At 44.9% G+C, this 19,964-nt stretch overlaps 2 protein-coding genes across 2 annotated transcripts; both read left to right on the top strand.

Moving 5' to 3' along the window:
* The first annotated feature begins 386 nt into the window (after nucleotides 1-386).
* Nucleotides 387-2,507, top strand: HOXB2 (homeobox B2). The gene is made up of 2 exons (XM_065422622.1): nucleotides 387-765; nucleotides 1,894-2,507. Exons 1-2 carry the CDS (start codon nucleotides 387-389, stop codon nucleotides 2,505-2,507), a joined length of 993 nt encoding a protein of 330 aa, XP_065278694.1.
* A 10,500-nt stretch (nucleotides 2,508-13,007) lies between these two features.
* Nucleotides 13,008-14,772, top strand: HOXB1 (homeobox B1). Its single transcript, XM_065422640.1, has 2 exons — nucleotides 13,008-13,713; nucleotides 14,447-14,772. The coding sequence occupies exons 1-2, from the start codon at nucleotides 13,008-13,010 to the stop codon at nucleotides 14,770-14,772; spliced, it is 1,032 nt and encodes a 343-aa protein (XP_065278712.1).
* The last annotated feature ends 5,192 nt before the right edge of the window (nucleotides 14,773-19,964 follow it).

The following is a 19,964-nucleotide window of genomic DNA, read 5'->3' as shown; positions in this document are numbered from 1 at the left end:
CTTCCCTGCCTTACAGGCATCTCCACTTTTGCAGCATAAACCTATTTAAATGCCCAAGTCCTTCTAAAAGGGGGGAAAGGATGTTTCCTAAGGACCATTTTTATTTTAATCTATTAAAGAAAATAATGCTTTCTGTTTTCCAGCAGGCCCCGCCTGCCATTGGCCAAGGCTGGTCATGTGACCAGGAATTGGCTGCATTTTCGGCTCAGTCTCCAGTTTAATAGAGCAAGGTCCCCATACGCCTGTATTATCAGCAATATAACAATTATAAAAGCCTGAGAATCGTCATCATAACAATAACAATAAAAAAAAAACTGGGGCCCTAAGATTTCCTCCCTCCTCCTTCTCCACCTCCCCTCCCTTTTCCACTGGGCCCTGGAAAAGCCATGAATTTTGAATTTGAGAGGGAGATCGGGTTTATAAATAGCCAGCCTTCGCTCGCAGAGTGCCTGACGTCTCTTCCCGCTGTCCTGGAGACATTTCAAACTTCATCAATCAAGGACTCGACATTAATTCCACCTCCTTTTGAGCAAACCTTCCTCAGCCTGAATCCTTGTTCCAGCAACCAGGCGAGACCAAGAAGCCAAAAAAGAGCAACGCATGGCCTGGTCCAGCAGCGCCCAATCCATCTTGGCCCTTTGGCCGCAGAATTCCCCTGGATGAAAGAGAAGAAATCAACCAAGAAAGCTACCCAGACTCCATCCTCCTCTTCCTCTTCGCCATCCTCTTCCTCCTTCCCGGGATCTGCGGCTGGATCTCCTGCAGGTTTGTACAATGCAGGGGTGAGGGTGATGGGGGTGTTTATTGGGATTGGAGAGGATTCAAATAATAAACATGTTGGCATCATTTCGCCCCTCACCTGCCCCCCCCCACCCCCCGTCCATCCATCCATCCATCCATCCATCCCTGAAACGGTGTTACGCAACAAAATACATCGCAGCGCTATGCAGCCTTATTTTTGGAGTCCCCCCCCCTCCCCTCCAGTGCAAAGCAAAGAAGGAATCATTGCTGGTTCTGCAAATCTTTCCGAGGGAAAACAACCCTACAAGCTACAGCAGCACCCGTTTGAATTGGAAGCCAAATTTTAACATGTCCGGGCCTGATTTTTCTGTTATTCCCGCAAGTCTAGAAATGTTTGTTTCCCCTTTTTACAGACTGCTGGGGGGCTGGGTGGGGGGCCATGGGAGAGATTTGCTGGCGCTTTTGTGTGTGTGTGCCTGCGGTGGAGGAGGGGGAAAGAGACAGAATTTGCCTCATCGGTTTCCATTAGGAACATGCAAAATAAAAAGAAGAAGAGGCCACAGATAGCAAAATAACGCAAGAGCCCTTTAAACATGTTCTTAGTAAAATAATCTCCCCCAAAATATCGGGGTTTTTTTTCTGGGGGCCCAAAGGGCAGAACTTTTTTCAGTGTGTTGGGAGGGAGTGTGTGATTTCTTTCTTTTTTCTTTTTTTACAAAAAATCATTATTCCGGTAAATTATACCACCATGACAACGTGTGAAACGGGCGGTATTTTCCCGGTGTCGACTGGGTCCGCCCCCCCCACCCCCCCCCCCCAAAAAAAGGTTTGGAGTTTCCAAACTGTTGGCAACAAATGTACAAGGGGGAAGAAATTCCCCCCTTCCATTGGGGGCAGGGAGGACAGGGATATTTTTTCCCTTGGGGTGGGGGGATTGGGGGAGTGAAACGTTTTCTTTAGGGTAGGGGAAGGGACCATGAGGGTGATTTGGGAGGATGGTAAATTCTGTTTTCTCTGGCACCGTTCTGCCCTGCCCTGGAATGGGAAGCTAATGGATGTAGCTCATTCATCACGATGGTTGTTCCAACCCTCTCTCTCTCTTTTTCCCCCCTCGTCCCTTTTTAAATGGGCGGTTGTGTGTGTGTTGTGAAGACACCCAGGGGCTCCCAGAGACCAGCGCGGGCGGCTCCCGGCGGCTCCGGACTGCTTACACCAACACCCAGCTCCTGGAGCTGGAGAAGGAATTCCACTTCAACAAATACCTGTGCAGGCCCCGTCGGGTGGAGATCGCGGCGCTGCTGGACCTGACCGAAAGGCAGGTCAAGGTGTGGTTTCAGAACCGCCGGATGAAACACAAGCGGCAGACCCAGCACCAAGACCCCTCAGACGGGGACCTCGGCTACCCCAACCCGGAAGAAGGCAACGACGAGGCGGAGGAGAACTCCCCGTTTGGCCAAGCCCTGGAGACCCCCTGCCCTTTTCAAACCAAAACCCAGCAGCTGCCCGCAGAGCCCCAGAGCCCCGGCTACCCAACGCCCACCGCAGAGCCGGGGTCCATAATGGAGCCGAGTGGGGCAGCGGGCAGCGTGGACAATGCCTTCCCGGAGAGGCAGGAGTCTCCTTTGTTGCCAGATCTGAGCATCTTCGCCACAGATTCCAGCCTCCAGGGCTCCCTGCAGAGCCCCGTCCACTTTTCGGAGGAAGACCTGGACTTTTTTACAAGCACACTGTGTACTATAGACCTGCAGCATCTGAATTTCCAATAACAGTCCCACCCAGGTCTATCTGCCTTGGCCGTGTCGCCCCTTTCACACGCACCTCCACCAGCTCCCCACTGGACACCAGACTATTTCTATCATGTAGCCATGTAGGGTCTCATACCCCGTCTCCCCTCGCCCCCGCCCCCTTTAAAATTCGTTCTAATGTGGAAGCTAGATCATAAGAATGGCCCATCCTTTAAATAGTTATTCCGATAGCCTCCAAAATAAAAGAATCCTATGTGTTTACTAAATTCAGGTATTTAATTACACTTTTATTCTCTCTTATTTATTTAAAAGAAATAAACAACTCCCCACTTCACCCCTCACACACACACACACACACACACACACACACACACACACACACACACGAGAGAAAACATTTGTAAATCCTTCAAGTGACTTTCTCAGGAATCCGAACGAAACTTTTAGATTTCTTAATAAAAATAAATAATAATAAAAAAAAACCCGGAGGAATTTTGTTTCCTCTTTTTTAAGTTTTAGATGTAGACTATTTATTCAAATCCTTTAATAGTAAATGGCAAATTATTTATTGTACATTATTTTCATAGATTAAATAAATGTCTTTATAAAATTAAAACAATGTGTTACCATTTTTATATCTCGTCTTTAAGAACCTTGTTCGTTTCCCCCCTGAACTTTCGCTTTCTTTCTTTGCGACTATCTGCTGTTTTTTATTCTCTTGCGTAGACTGGGAGGCTAAAAAGAAGAAATGTGATCTCATAAATAACATTTTTTTCATAGAAAGCAGGTCTCAATCAGGAATAGTGTATTTATTAAACTTCCTTGTTCGATTTCCCTGCGCTGTTTTTTTTGTTCAAAGAATAAAGCAAAGCAAGACATTCGCTTCGAATTTTAACATATTCATTCTTTAAACATCCCATTCCTACTCTTCTAGCAAAAATATTGTTAGATAAAAATCGACTGAAGTAAAATATAAATTCAAAGATCCCAAAGTTTAAAATCTCAGCGCTACACAATACTTCCAAGAACACCCCTCAGTCCTGAGAACACATGCGTTCGGCGCACTCTGATTAGAAACGTTTGCTGTTTAGAAGTTTGCTATAAATATTTCCCGGCTCCCGTGAGTGTTAACACCACAGCAAATGACAATCCAGAAAGACAAAAGGCAGCTTCTTGACTTTTCCAATCCTCCATTTCTCATCCCCTGAAGCAAAAAATTACCAATTAAAAATGCCCCATGCTACACAAGGGGGGGGGGGGGAGAGAATAAATACGTCTAGATTCAAGAAATACTCCATGGGTGCATCCTGACTACCATATTTTTAACCAGCAGTTAAATGGTATAAAGGAAAGAAGAGGGGAGACATTACATTTAAAAGTGGGGGAGTTAAGCGGGGGGAGGGGAAACACGCCAGAAAAAAAACCAGGACTAATAAATCTGGGATGATTTCCATAGCAATTTGTGCTGCTCTGTCCTGGCTCGCGCGTCCTTTTAGGAAAGCTTTCGTCCAACATGTAATTTTAAACACAAAACTCATATATCAAAAGAGGGTGGGGGCTTGTTATGAATGAAAAGGGGTCAGCGGAGGAATCAATCGCGGTGACACAAAAAATAAATCATATTACGTCTTTGCTAAGTCATTGGTGTTTCCCCAGACACGGCAGAAATTTGGTAGGCGTTCAAGTCGAGTTTGTGTGAAAGCAGCATTGAAACCCAGAAGACTGGGGGTGGGGGGGGAGCGTGGGAGTGGGGAGGGGGGGGGCATAGAAGGGGGCTCTTCTTTCTTCCCTGGCTGCTTAAAATGGCGCAGGAATGTGTGGCCAGACAAGGAAAACAGGCCGCCATGATAGAAGCTATATTTATACTGTGCAATTTCTTAGGGGCTAAGGGAGGGTGGGAGTCTAGGGAGGTAAATAATCCCTTCTGTCGACGCAGTTGTACTATAGAGGAGGGTGGATTTTCACACACACACACACACACACACACATTCTCTGGTACAACAAAGAGAGAACATTCTACCCCACAGGATCTGTGTCTCTTCTCGATGAAGATTTAAGATTTTGCCCGGCCTTCATTTTACTACTAGAATTCACATATCAGAAAGGTGCAGTAAGACATATCATTGTCATCTCCCATTACTTTTTTTGGGGGGGGGGGGGGTTGGTTAAGAACTTCAAATTTAGCCAACCTTAAAACAGTTGGGTAAGAAAGATACATGTTTTGAAATTGCTGTTGGAAAATCCCAGACATTTCTGTCAATTACAGCCGGGAATTCTGCTTTCCAGTCTACACGTTTTAGTCTTAATGCTGATAGCACTTCGCTTTTTCAGAACAAATGCTCAGATATGTTTTAAAATGAAAACGCTGCTACTGTATTATGTTACTGCGGGACTGAAAAGGTTTACGTTGAAAATCGAAATATATTGCAATTCAAATAATCGACTACCTCTTACTCAACAAATGCATATCAATAAAAACACCGACCCTACTATTAATGCCATGAGCTTCTTCTTCTAGAAGTCAACCATTTCCCCTTTTACTAACCACTCTTGTCCGCTCTGAAAGTCCTGAAGTCCCGGCAGAACGCGCCTTTCCAAAGTACCACAGAAGGCTATTCATTATCTTTAAGTTTATTTAATATCTCTAGTTTCTGGAACACACTCAGATACAGGGCTGGCACTGCCAGACGCTGTTTATCAAAGGGCCATTTGTTCCAGCGCCTCACATCTCTCTCTCCCCCCCCCCCCCCAGTCCTGCATACAATCTTGCAGGGGAATATTAAGGAATTGGTTATACCTAGTCAATATCAGCTGAACATAGTGAGTAAAAATGGATACATCCAACATATAGAGTAACTTTCTCTACCTACAAAAATACTAAAAGCATTTTTTGCGCAGGCAAACACACACGCTTTCCCCCATTAGTTCAGCCATTTTCAGTGCAGGAGGTAACACGTTTCTCTGGATCTTGTATGTGCCCTTCCCCATTTGCCTCTCCAGAGAAGGTTGCTCCTCATGCAACGGGCGATCTCCAAGCAACTCAGTCATTCAGCTGATTCCCCCCACCCCCTTTGGGAGGAGGAGAGAATAAGGGACATCTTGTGTTGGGCAGGCGGTCTCTCCCCAGGGTGACGTTTTTGTGGTGATGGCTGTGTTCTTTCCAACATATACCAGGGAGGAGGTGATGCAGGGCCGAGGAGGAGAGAACGGAGCTCTACACGCTCGCCAATCTAAATACTGACACCTTATCAATACAAATCTCTAACAATGGCCCTTCTGCAGATCATAATGACTTCTCAAAGTTGCTGCAGGTCTAGAAAACATGCCAGTCACCGTCACAAATCAATTCTACACCCGCGGAAAGTGACTTAATAAATGGGCCCTCGCCAGTTATTATCCTCGTTCACAACCACCCTTCTTATTTGTCCTAATTAGCAAGACTGAAATGTCGGAGGAAAGAAGGGCAATATTCAATAAAATCCAAGTTATTGAATGACTGTAAGACTTCATCATTAGTTCAGCCATTCTTTACCTTCTTCAAAATGTCAAACAAACGGAGAATGTGTTTTTTTGAAACCTTACCCTTCTGTTCTCTGCAACTGGAGGGCATCTATTAAGCAAATTCTGCCCCTGATCGTTGTCAAAACACTGCAACTGACTAGCGATTATTAATCTCGAAATATGCAAATGGTATGCGCTCACACGTGTTGTAATGATGCTAAAGTAATATTTATCTGGTGCTGATCTAGTCTGGGCATATGTTTGCTAAAGAGCTACTTGAGGCCCTGAAGATATTGAGCTAGCGAATATGGTCACGGGAAGAACCAGGGGACAATGCCCCTGGAAACAAAATACGGACTAAACTGCGCATCCCAGGAGGCGGTGGAACAAGGCCCGCCCATTACCTTATCTTGGGAAAATTATCCCAAACTTCCTCTAAACTGTTGATATCAGAATCTGAACAAAGCCTAGAAAAATCTCACAGGAGCAGATCACTTCTCTCGTGTTATTTAGTTTGCATGGAACCTGTCTCCGAATATCCATATAATTATACATCTATTTTTGTATGCACCCCAATACCAATCTCTGCTGTTACATCTGCTTGCAATCCTGGACACAATGCCGCGTGGTTTTAAATTGCATCGGGAGTGTCCGGCATCTCCATTTTTCCCCTCGACTGTGCCACGGTCACACAGGAATAAACCAGCAGGGTTTGCCCATGGCTCCAATAGCTGTAAGCCCTGTGCGCTCCTTAGCAGTCAATAGCCATTACATCTCTTTGCACAGCTGCGCCGTTTTCATGTCATGCGCCGTTATGACCAACCCAACCGTTTGCTTTTTCCTCTCTTTGGTACTTTCCTACAAGACCATGAAAATATGAAAGGAGATTATATCTGAGCTAAACAAACTCTTTAAAGTAACGATGTGATAGGGCAAGTGATCCCTGTTGAATCTGTCTCGCAATTCTAGATGGATCCATTATTATCTCTCCCCCCCCCAAAGGAAATATCCTTATTGCAGGTCTAGTTTCAACAGAAACAAGATCATAAGACCCTTTTCTGCAAGATGCTGAGCGCTAGTGTAAATCGCATTGAAACCAAGGAGTGTTGTTAAATTCACGGGCAAATTGGGCTCCTCTTACTCATATTGGTGAGCAGTCCCACTGAGGTCCAACCGAAGGGAATCATTCATGTTCTGAGGAAGCGCTCACCAATGAGTGTAAGGGTTGCACAATGATTAAATATGATCACTATTCTAGTACTACCTACGGACTCCATTGTACTGGGCACTACACAAACACATACTAAGATGCCCTATGCTCCTGCCCCCAAGCTTTCTACAGTTTACTAGAGGGAGGGGAAACAGAGGCACGGGAAGAGCAAGTGAGTCGCCAAAGGTCACCCAGACCGTCAGTGGCAGAGGAGAGACTAGAAGGTTTCCCGAGTCCCAATCCTGTTCTCTCCACGGGACTGCAGTCTAGTCCCTAATGAGGGATGCGTGACTCAGTCTGAGAGTATCAGAGTCTCTCCCACAGGTTGTAAATAGAAACCATTAACACAGATACCCATCTACTGCCCTCACCACTTAACTCCCACCCAGCTGGAAAGTTTTAAAGGCGTCTGACTTGACCCGGGTGCAATTCAACCCGATTTTTTTTTTGGCAGCCGTTCTGAGTCCACGGATTTTCAGTTCTGAAAAGTATCCAGGCTCACAACAGAAAGATGGAGCTGGATCAAACAGCTAATGGAGAGGAGCTTTTCATCCGCATGGCTTGACGCTTTTTCTTGAAACGGAAATACATACCCATGCACCTCTGACTCAGGTCTTCCCCTCAGCAAGTTGTCGCTCCGAATATCAACAATGGGGGCTATATTCATTTTTTGAAGCCTACCCTTAGGCAATTCAATCCACAGTAACACACCTGAATCAAAGAGACTTCTTCCCCTCCCCCGAAATGTTGAGCACCTGTAACTCCCATTAACTTGCATGTACTTGGCACCTTTGAAAATGAGGCCATTTGTATGTAGGTACCTGAGTATGGATTTAGATGCGTAACTCCAGGCGCCAAATTATCTGCTGGTGGGGGAAAAAAGCGAAACTGTAGCGACCTCAAAGGAGAGTTGTGTCCATTTACCCCAGCTGCAAGGAAATATCAACACAGAGAATGGAGTTACAATTATTTATTTATCGCCCCAAACACGGTCTCCCTTGAAATCCCCCTGGTCTGAATTAATATCCAACCCTACACTTGTTGCTTGATGGAGCACAACAGGTAAGAATTAAAATGTACCTTCTTCTTCACTCACAACATAATGGCATCAATTTTTTATCTGGGAGGGTAATGAACCATGGCGGTTGTGTCCGATTCTCCATCACTGACCATTTTTATATCAAGATTGGATTTTTTTAGCCCAAAACCGAATTACTTTGGGGGAGTGCTTTGGCCTGTGTTATAGGGGAAGTCAGACTAAATACCACAATAGCCCGTTCTGGTGTTGGGATCTATGAATAGCTATGCTCAGAGGTTCCCTCCAATATTTCTTTGGATCACAGCCTCTGAAGTGGTTCCCCCTCCCCCTTCCTTTTTGGACCCAAATACCACAAACAGAGGAGGTGATGTAAAAATCACTGACAAAATACCTAACTCTAAAAAAAGGCCAAATCAAATATTTTTGCACGGATGTCTGAAAGCCCCCCAATGATCAGCAATGTTCCTTATGAATCAAATAACCGAGAAGCCCGACGTGACGTTTCCTGGGGGCGGGGGAACAAACTTTCTCTGCTAACCCTTATATTGAGCTTCAAAATAAAAGAGTCTGTCTAAGTGCCCTGAAACCTTGGAAATGTTTAACTTTCGATGACAGAGCCTCTTTCAAATGGATACCTTTAAAAGACCCACTCCACTTCCGTTGAGATCTTGCCACAAAAGACTTTGCTATAGAGCTTTCTTGTATCAAATATGTCAACCAAACTGTTTAAAACCAAGCAATCGCTCAGGAAAGAGCGCGAAACCTTCCCTTTTCAGATCAACACACCAGTAGGTTTCATGGGACCCCTTTCTGTGCCTACGGGATGTCCTGTTAGAAAAGGTTTCTTGTAAGAGTTCCCATTAAGCCTGGGAAATCATAGGGATGGCCGGGGAGAACTATATGGTTCTCCCTGGCTGGATTTCTTTCCTACACCGTTACAGGGCAGCTGCTGAGGTTATTTACAACAAGGGAAACCAATCCAATGAATAATCACAGATGAACTGCCCGCGAGGCTGCGGTAGGAACTTCCCTGCCTCTTCCTGCGCGACCCGTAGTATAATGTTACGCAGTTATGTGCGTTGCGAGTGTGTTTCTGGCGGGGTGTGCGCGTGGTAGAGGGAGTGTCCGCCACTGCATTGGTCACTGCTGGAGATGGACCTTTGGAGCGTGCTAAGGGAAACCCCCAAGACCGGTCGCCTCATATAAAGCCTATATTTAGGATTAGTCATTAGCTCCGGAAAAAATGAGACCTGCAGGCCCGGATTCACAAACTAGGAGTAAAAAATTCAGCGGGGGGCGGGGAGATCCTCCTCTATGGAATATTCAATGCTTAAAGCGAGATAACAAAAAGGATCTACCTCAGGAAAAAGGACTGGAGTCTAGGCCAGCAATTAACACCCTCGTTCTTGTCACTGCCGCTAATCGGTGCAAGCAGCCGATGTGCAGTTCTCCTGCTCAGGTTAGACTCTTTCCCCTCCCCCGCGAACAGAAGCATTAAAACGGCCCCTCCCCCATCCTCAAAAATCCCCAGCTAATTGTTGGTTTGTTTGTTTGAATTCCATCCAGCGAAAAGCCAGCAGCATCTGAAAGTCTCTGTCGGTTGTTGTGCTTTAGGGGATAGGACTCATGACAGATGAAGCAATAAATATAATATAATATAATTAATATCATATAATATAATAAAGCAATACATATAATTAAAGGGTAATGACTAATTAAGCATTTGGGGGAAGTAAAGAGGGAGGGGGACCAGAGATTTGATGGACTAAACCACGTTATCTCATCGCTTTTCCCTGATGGAATCCCATTCTTCTGTTGCTCCAGCAAGTTCTGTAGCCTCCCTTCTCTCAAGAAGAAGCTGTCCATAATATGACCTGCGAACACCAGAGATTTTTTTTTGGTAGTTACCCATCGGATGTCTCCTTTCTCTGATGGGTCTGTCCTGAAGTGGGGCCCGCATCTTCTCCACTGGGTAAAATAAAAAAAGAAGTAAAATGAAAAATAATCACCAATGGTGCGCGGATCTGGAAAAGGAAAGAGATTTAGGTCTCAAGTCGCATTGAAAGTCACGTAGGCGATTTGGAAATCCCCACGCTATAACTGCATGTGATCCATGGACCCCGATTTGGAGTTGAAATGCAGGCACGGCTGCCATTTGGTGTAAAAGCATAAGCCACTTTTTGCTCGCAATGGGGATGAGATTTTGATACGCTTGTGCGGACTAGCACCTTCCTTCACGAGTCACTGGGATCCCACTTGACGGTGGAGGGGTGCCATTGAACTGGAGTTACAGACAGTATCAAAAACTGGCCCTGGGGAAGGTGCTTTTTCACTATAGCAACAACAACAACAAAAAAGCTTATGACAGGGCTATTTTAACCCCAGCGCCTTTGATCTCACCATTAGCCCCAGATATCTATCCGGGACGTTGTGAATACTTGGCACATGGGTTACAGAGAGCAGATAAGAAGAAAGCTAAGTGATGCGTCCTTATGGGGGTGACAGGGCCTAGGGTAACAGAGTGGAGCAGATGGCGAGCGACCAGAGAGTTCCAAAGGGTGGGGAGGAGGAGGGGGGGGGAAGAGGATTCAGCATCCCCTTTCTTAAAGAAAATAACCCCACACATCACCTCACCTTCTTTGCCTTGATTTGAGAATCACCTCCACAAGAAAAGACTGGAAGAAGATTGGCTTTGTCTCTGATTCAAGTCCATTATATTTCCTGTCACTGTTATATTCCCCTTTGCTGAAGGGGCAAGAATTTGGGCTGATTCATATTAAATGCTTTCTTTTGTGTTACACTACACATGACCATTGCTTGATCGCACTAAGAAGGCATTTTAATGTCTTCTCTTAACCTGCCATCGCGACCAAACTCTTGAAAAGTACAACTCTCTGAGCTGATACGTGGCTTGGTTTTCACTAAGGGAGGCTTCATAGGACGGGGATACCGACTACAGCCTGTCTTCCCCTCCACATGGCTGTAATAGTGAGATCTCCTTGAGGCAATCTGGGAAACTCCAGAATGTTTCTATATTTTAAATGAAATAAAACATACTCTATTTTAGCGCTGGAATGAGATAATTGAAAATGATCAGCGCAGTTGTGTAAAACCGGTTCAGTGATGGAATACGTTGATTCTTTAAAAAAATAATAATAATCCAGGAGTGATCTATTTTAAGTATTATTTAAATATAATAAATTCATTTCCTCTCCCTCCTCACCCCCCGCCCCAACCCCCAAATAAGTACTATATAATATAGAAAACCACTCCTGGCTTTAAATTAAAAATGCATTTCATTTACAAAAAGAATCACGTGTTAATTGTCTTGGGTTTTGATAATTAGTTTGCGTATGTGTTATTCAAAAGTAGGATGTTCTAAATACCACAGAACACGTGTAACTCCAAGAATCTGCCTAATTGATACCTTATTATGAATAGTATTCACGAACAGAAATCAGGTGATGTAGGAAACTTTTTCATAAGCTCTTTAATTAATCAGGAGAAATGTAACTAGCTAAAACATTCAATTTATCTTTGGAAGCTTTAAAGGAAAAGGGACCCTGCTCTGGTCACATCTATCCCTGTTTCTTAACAAAAGTGTCCCTGTTTTCAAAAGTGTTGCATCAGCCAAACCTCTGGACTAAAGAACTTGTATATATGTCTTAAAGTGAACTTTTGGCCTAAAAAAATCCTGATTCTTCTTAAGGGCTGAGTAACCAGTAAATATCCTGACAAGTAACAAATGACTGTGGGCGTCATATTGTTAGATGCTCTTGTCTCCCATGTGCTAACAAGTAAATAAATGTTGCCTACCTCTGTTTCCATTATATTAACAGTGGAGTGGTAAGTCTGACTTAAGTTTCCTTCTCTTTGTACCTACCCACAATTTGGACGGTGCCACAAGAAGACCTTGATATAATAAATGAATCAGAAACAGACCAAATTATGTTTGTAACTGAAAAAAAATCAGCTTAAAATCCTGGCATTCATTAAACGCTTTCAAAAGAAACTTCTCGTGTTCTATGATTAAATAGATAGATATTTTCAATTCCAGTCTTCATTTTACTATACTGTGTACTGTGGTGTTTCTCCAACAAAGACATTCTGCCTTTCAAAGTTTATTTCATCCGCTCATTAGAATATTGATTGAATTAAATAGCTTTTACCCACACTGGTTCTAGACACAAAGCTAGGGTAGTAAGATGAAAGTACAGATGGGTTTGGTTTGTTTTTTTAGCCTTTTCATCCAAGCAAACTCCAAACACGTTCGTGCCACTTTGCAGAGAAAGTTTTAAAAGGAAGAAAAGAGCAGATTTATAGTTGAAAAAGTAGTGAAACCTCCCTACCTCTGTCTCTGTCTGTCTCTGTCTCAGATGGAACTGGGGTTGGGGAAAAAAACCTTCTTTCTATTTGGGGAAAAAAGTTCTGATGAAGTTGGTCACATCTTATAATTTGGGGGCCTTTTTAACACTTAAAACAGTCTTGAATAATTCTAACTCTCTGCTCCCCCCCCCCCCACACACACACTCCCTTCTCTCTTTTAAAGTCTTTGAGGAAAGATTTTGACATATACGTGTTGTTATCAGATTGATGGGCAGGGTTTGATTGAAGTTCCTTTGTCATGCAAATGCCAGGGGCTTGATGGATGAGCGCAGATATCTGACAAACTTCAGGAGGTCTTTGCTCATTGGATTCGTGGCGGACCACGTGGTCCCACCCCACAACCCCCCCTTTCGGAAGGCTCTGGGGGTTCGAAGGCTAGCGATCCATGGATGGAAGTTTTACAGCTTTGACATACTATCTAAAGGTTGTAGGGCAGGCGAAATCCCCCCAAAACAGGTTGACCCTCCTCCATCACTGGCAGATGGACAATACTAGGATGAACTCCTTCTTAGAGTATGCAATTTGTAACCGTGGGACGAGCGCCTACTCACCCAAGGGCTACCATCATTTAGAGCAAGGGACAACCTCCTTTCCTGCTTGCTCAGGTACACCCACCAGTGACAGTTATAATGGAGACGGACGCTTTGTAGTAGCAGGGAGCGCTACCGTGCCAAGCCATCCTGCTCAGCCGAACCCAAGCTACCATCACCCCCACCCTTCAGGGCTTGGCCTCCCCTTCTCGGGCTCTGCATCAGCAGGGTACCCGCCCCAAGCCTGCAACCCCAACTACGGGCATCACCAGTTCTACCTCAGCCAGCAGGAAACGGATGGCGTGTATTTCCAATCACCAGGGTACTCTGCCCCCGCTGGATCTAACCTCAGCTCTGGGTCAGACGGCTACTGCCCCGCCGTGTCAGGGTCTGGACAGTACCAACACCACCCCTATGGCCAGGAGCAGCAAGGCTACTTGCAGGGGGCTTACAGCCACCTTTCGTCTGCTTTAAACGAGGACAAAGATCACGCCTGCCCCACCGCCAGCCTCACACAGACCTTCGACTGGATGAAAGTGAAAAGGAACCCTCCTAAAACAGGTGAGTTTGACAACTCGGCGATCGTTTTATTTTAAAGTTGTGTGCGTGTGTGGTGTGTGGAGACAGAGGTGGGGGAAGAAATCTTTTGTGGGTTGGCTATGGGAGAGAGCTTGTCCCCCCCCCCCCCAAAGTCACAAGAAAGGAGCTCAAGGGAGAACGGAACAGATCAACATCATGGCTGCAGTGGAGGTAGACAGAGGTCCTGAAAGCTGCGCCTTCTGCTGTAGTGATGTAGGGCCGCTGAATTTCTGTGCTAGGCCCAGAGCGATTTAAATCTTGCCTTAAGGAGGGAATGATAGTGGCTTCCGGCCCCTCCAAATCTTCCCCTTCCACTCCCCTATTGTTCAACTTCCTTCCCTAGAACCCCGTAAATCCCAACCTCCCTCCCTCCCTCCCCCATCTTGACAGTTCCATGAAAGTTTCCAGCGAACTGAGAAAACCGTGACTTGCAAAAGCGGACTATTGGGAAGGGAGCAGGTGAGCTGTTCCTCTCAGAAGGGAGCCTTCCGGTGCTGGAGGGACCCGTGCAGGTACAGAGAGCACTCGGGCCCTGCAGTGGATGAAGCTAAGGGCGAGAAACTGGGCCCGGATGCTGAAGTGGTGAGTGTGGCTGGGTGATGGATGGCTGGAGAGAGAGCGGGAGAGGGCCTCGCTTATCATGTGTCAGCCCTCCCCACTGCTTTAACGCGTTACGCTTTGCTGCTGCTTCCTGTGTGTGTTTGCTCATTAACAGCTAAAGTGTCTGAATATGGACTGGTCGGGCCGCCCAACGCCATCCGGACCAACTTCACCACCAAGCAGCTGACGGAGCTGGAGAAGGAGTTTCACTTTAATAAGTACCTCACCCGGGCCAGGCGAGTGGAAATCGCCGCCACCTTGGAACTCAACGAAACCCAGGTGAAGATCTGGTTCCAGAACCGGAGGATGAAGCAGAAAAAGCGGGAGAAGGAAGGCCTGGCCCCCGCTCCTGCCCCCAGGGCTGCTAAGGAAGTGAGCGAAGCCTCGGACCAGTCCAATTTCACCTCACCTGAGGCCTCTCCCAACTCCGTTTCCTCCTGAAACGGTCCCTTCAAGGCGCAGGAAGGATAAGGCCATCTCCCTGCAAACTAAGCCAAGACACGCAGCTGGAGGCACGCATACCCAGCCCATATACACTCCACACTTTCATACACACACTCCAGGCTGGCCCACACCCCACTCCACTGACTGGTGCCCCGTTGCCGGAGTTGTGATGGTTACACCCCTGCTTGCATTTCTCTGTCCTTCGCTCTGATTTTATGAGCCCGTCCCGTAGGAATAGTTCACTCCAAAAAAGGAGGGGCTGGCTGTGTCTTTAACCTACATTCCTGGCAAGACCCATTTGTCTCAGGGACGTTTCCACCCCAAGTTTGGGGATTGCACTTTCAACCAGAGAAACTTTTGAAACGAATTTAATTATTTCCATTCCAAAAAACACACCACACCCCACAATGTGCACAATGACTTTGGGCTGTAAGAATTCGTTGCTTGATGTAATTCCCCCCCCCCCTGTCCTTTCTTCCCACAGGATTGTAAAAAGTGTTTTCCCCACCCCCACTTTTAAACTTTGTATATCTTGGAGTGAGACTTGCCCTATTAATAAGCCAGAGGCCTTTGAGAAAAGAACACAACCCTTTCCCCTCGTTTTGCACTATCGCGGCTTTCCATGTTGTTTAAATGCTTCGTGGGTTTTTTTTATTATTATTTGAATGTAGTTTGGATGCTGCCAGCCACACACAAAAAATAATGTAGGAAAAGTTTGACCTCCGGGTACTTTTGGGGGGTGATTTTGTTAGCGAGTGTGCCATGCTTTGCGGAATCAGGCTGCAGAGTGGAACCTTGTAAGATATTGGATCGTTCAGTTACATTGCTGGATTCAAATGATATTTATTGCCTATTGTGTTAGCCTTAACTCTTAAAGGAAAGTAGCATCCCCCCCTTTCTCTGAGCCCGAGCGAAATTCTATTTAACAGTGGAAAATACAGTGTAATTATTCCCCTCCCCCCCCAAACAAACTTTTGCATAGACCAACATTAAGAACGTGGAGTTTTTTGTTTTGTTTCGTTTTAAGGAGAAAATTACATCGAAAAAAAAGCTTATCGGGATTTCCCCTCCCCCCTTCTGTATTTGACATGAAACTACCTCATTCTAATAAAGTTTAATTTTTCAGAGTCTAGTCCTCTTGATTGTTAGTTACATGGAAATATCTTTCGCCCAACCAGTGGGCTGAGTGTGATGGGACGGGGAGGAGAAGGGTGGAAGGTTTCCTAACGCCGCTGAATCTTTCCAACAACAGGCCCGATCCTGCTTCGGTTTTAGATCAAATGGCAAATCTCCCCTTGGCTTCGACAGATGCAGGATCGGGCCCCGTAGGCACCCTTTTACCGCTTCTAAGGGCAAAAGTTAAAGCTAGTGTATTGGGGACCTGCAAAGCGGATCGCTTAACTTCAAGTGGAGGCGTTTGGCATCAAGCAATCAGTTTCTCCTCTGGTCACTTAGAACTAGCGATTAAAAAACCCCCACGTATTTAATCAGTGAACGATCTCTAAAATGAATAGGAATGTTTCTCTCTCTCTCACACACACACACACACGCTATCTAATTTAAGCATACACATTTCAAGAACTATACGGTACCCATGTCCTTGAAATAGAAGCTTCGACTGGAATTAACAGTGTGTGTGGGGAGGGATATTTAAATAAAGAGGGTTTCTGGATTATTGAAAACATGCTTTAAAGCGAATCCAGTGGCTTTAGAAGTAAAGTCAAGAGGGGTATTTTCCCCTTCCCCCGCACGCCCCCAAACGGGGACACCGATCGAGGGATGATTGCTCTCCAAATGAAAAGCAGTAACAATTACTCCATCACCTTTGGGGGCTGGATCCTGATTCCACAAGGCGATGACACATCTCCCGTTGACTTCACTGGGCGCAGGATCGGACACTTTATTCTATAATCTTAATATTTTTGGAGGATGAGAGGTTGGGGGGGAGAGGGGGGGAGGGGGAAGAGGACCTTTAGCTCTGACCTTTTTACCTCGAAACGCCTCTGGGATTTCTAAACAAGTAAACAGAGAGGCTGCCAGGAGAATCTATTGTCCTGGCCTCAGCTGAAATTTGCAAACCCTCTTTTTTGCGGGGGGGGGGGGGGGGGAGAGGTAAGCAACTTACCAAAGTACCTGTTGTAAATTAAATGTATGGATTTGCCTATATCGATGTCTTAAACGCTGCTCAATGCTGTTTTAAAGAACTGGGCCCAAATCATCGGAGGGTTCTGAGGAAACTTCCCCAGGCAGTGTAACCACCCTCTTCTCCCCTTTCTATTCGGGATCGTGGGGAATACAGCTTTTATGGGTTTTAAAAAAGTTTTCGGAGGTGCAGTTAGTCTAGGGACAGGGCTGGGAAAGGAATACACTAGCTTAAAAGAGAAGGCTTTTTGCTAAAATTAATAACTTGCATATCATCTCATTTGACAGGGAAAAGAACGTTTAAAGAAAGAAAGAAAGAAAGAAAGAAAGAAAGAAAGAAAGAAAGAAAGAAAGAAAGAAAGCTGGATGCTTTGATAACCCATTTGACTGAAGGAAACTTTCTTTGAAAGTGTCCAGTTAAGGCCGGGTCTTACTCGTATAACGTTCGGGCATTTCCACCAGAGAGAAGTCTCGTGTCTCTTGCATCTGTTTCGAATCGAAGATGTAATGGAATGAGTCCCATTTGCCCACAAGGCTGACAGGTGAGAATGGACGTTAGCCGTTTCCACTGGATCAGAGTTGGGCGAGCTCGGGGTCCTGTCCAGGACGGGAAGGCTGATGGAGCTGAGCAGAAAGGACAGGAGGTTACTGTCATGTCAGGATGTCGGGCACTACAAAAGCCTAGAAAACTCGCATTTAAAACTCAAAGGCAGACCCCGGAAGAGGCCGCAGCGCCTGTGTTGATGTGCCCTTACATATGTAAACCCCTTCCGACCTATTCCCATTTATGAGAGGGTTCGTTTCATCTCCCCCCTCCCCTCAATTTCGTCCTTCATTCTCACACTGGCTTTTTAAAAAATCACCACACACTTTCTTTCGTCACCCCCCCCCCTCAGATTTCTCACACTTCCTCTTGTTTTTCTGGAAGTTAACAGACAGAAACTCATGGTTGTGAACTAGAAAACATCGCAAAAATACTAGCTTGATGAATTAGTAGAAAGAAAGAAAAAGAAAGAAAGAAAGTCTCTGTATCATATATATATACACACACACACACAGAGAGAGACACGCATATATGTGTACATGTTATTATATATATTAAATTACATACATCTCATAACTACATGTTTATAGATAACCACACATGTAACATTGCATGTATATCTATACATATATATGTATGGATTTATCTTATCTGTATTTATACATACATGTATGTGTATAGTTGTATTAGATATATGTGTATGTATATGATTGACAGATATACAAAGATATGTATCTATCTATCTATACACTCACATATCTCATATCTATCTATTTATCTCTGGAGCATCTGGTATGATTTTTTCGTGAGCAGGAAAATCACTCCAATGTCAATGCAAACATATATATGTAACATATAAGCACACACATCTATCTGTCTGTCTATCTATGTAATGGAGATTTATTCTTTTAATATCCCAAAGGAAGAGGACATTTCCCAGTTTAGAAATTCTTGTAAATTATTTATGACAATAGCCTTGTTTGAGATACGTCTCTTCTGCAAGAGGAGGAGATGTTAGGCAAGGATATTGAACAGACTCCTGTCTTCTAGCCATGCTCACAGATAACAGACCTGGAGAGAAGGCCAGGAGTCCTGGCCCTTCTTGGCAGATATTTCAGGGCCATGTGTTCCTTACCCCTTGGTGTGAAATTTTTCTTCTCTCCCTAAAGCGTTTGTTCTCACAATATGAGGCCTTTTGATCTCAGAAGAGCACATTCTATTAAAAAGAAAGAAAGAAAGAAAGAAAGAAAGAAAAGAAACCAGAAGATTTTCTTACTTTCAACTCCATTTTGCTCTGTTATTAACTTTCTCCCCAGAGCTGATCGGGGCTGGAGGTGTGAAATCCCTCTGAAGCTCACCACGCTGCCTGGGGAAACGACTTAACAGTACCGTGGGACTGGAAAGAGAAATATCTTTCCTAATGCAAAGCCTCTGATGCCCTTAAAATGAGAAGATGAAAGTTGTGAGCAGTTTCATGTTTATCCAGCCCTCATATTTCACACAGCAAAAACAAACGGGGGGGGGGGGAGGGAGGGAGTTTTGCAGCGAGAAGGAACACACATTCTTTCTTTGCAAAGAGGGCTTTTTCATTATTTCCTGAAGCAAATCAGAGTTGATCTCTAGTTGAATTTCACTTTGTGTAAGTGATTCAGCAACACCCTGATTCAGCAAGGAGCCCATCCCTAAGAATGTGAGTAAACATCCTTATTCAGCAAAGCACTTAAGCATGTGCTTAATTAAACTTGAAGTATGCCACTGAAGTCAATGGACTGCCCAGGTTGTTACAGTTAACTCTGTGCTTTGGTAAATAAGGGTGGACTTACATGATCATCGAGTCAAGATGGGTGAGGTAATATCTTTTATTGGACCAACTTCAGCTGGTGAGAGAGAGAGAGAGAAGCTTTGGCACTTACACAGAGCTCTTCTTCAGGTCTAGGAATCTAACTAACTCTCTAATATCCTGGGACCAACAGAGCTACCACAACACTGCCTACCTGCTCAAAGGTAAGCATCTGCTTAAGTGCTTTGCTGAACTGAGGCCTAAAGCAGCCCACTTATTTTTTCTTAATACTTTTAATACAAACAGGTTCAAGTCAGTGCTTCTATATCATGATGCCAACTTTTCCCAATCTAGCGCTAAAAATTTTCCAAATCTCGTGAAAAATTCCCAGATAAAGTTTTTCCCAGTGCTTCTATATCCTGGGAAATTTCCCAGAACCTGGGAATTTGTGAGTAAAATGTTTCAACTTGGGAACTTGGGGAATTTTCATTCAAAACATTTTACTCACAAATCCCCAGATTGTGGGAAATTTCCCAGGATATAGAAGCACTGGTTCAAGTCACACTAAGAAAATAATACAGGATATGGAGGCTCTAGGTGAGACCAGTTTGAAGGAATGGTGCAACCATCCCCATTTCCCCAGACTTTGATTGTGAGCCAAATTCTGATACTCTCACTCGTGTTGGGTAGTACCTTAGGACTAGGTCCTGGAGTAAACTGGGC

Source organism: Emys orbicularis, chromosome 25 (assembly GCF_028017835.1).
Source record: "Emys orbicularis isolate rEmyOrb1 chromosome 25, rEmyOrb1.hap1, whole genome shotgun sequence".
NCBI lineage: Eukaryota > Metazoa > Chordata > Testudines > Emydidae > Emys > Emys orbicularis.
This window is presented reverse-complemented; position numbering and strand designations above follow the sequence as displayed.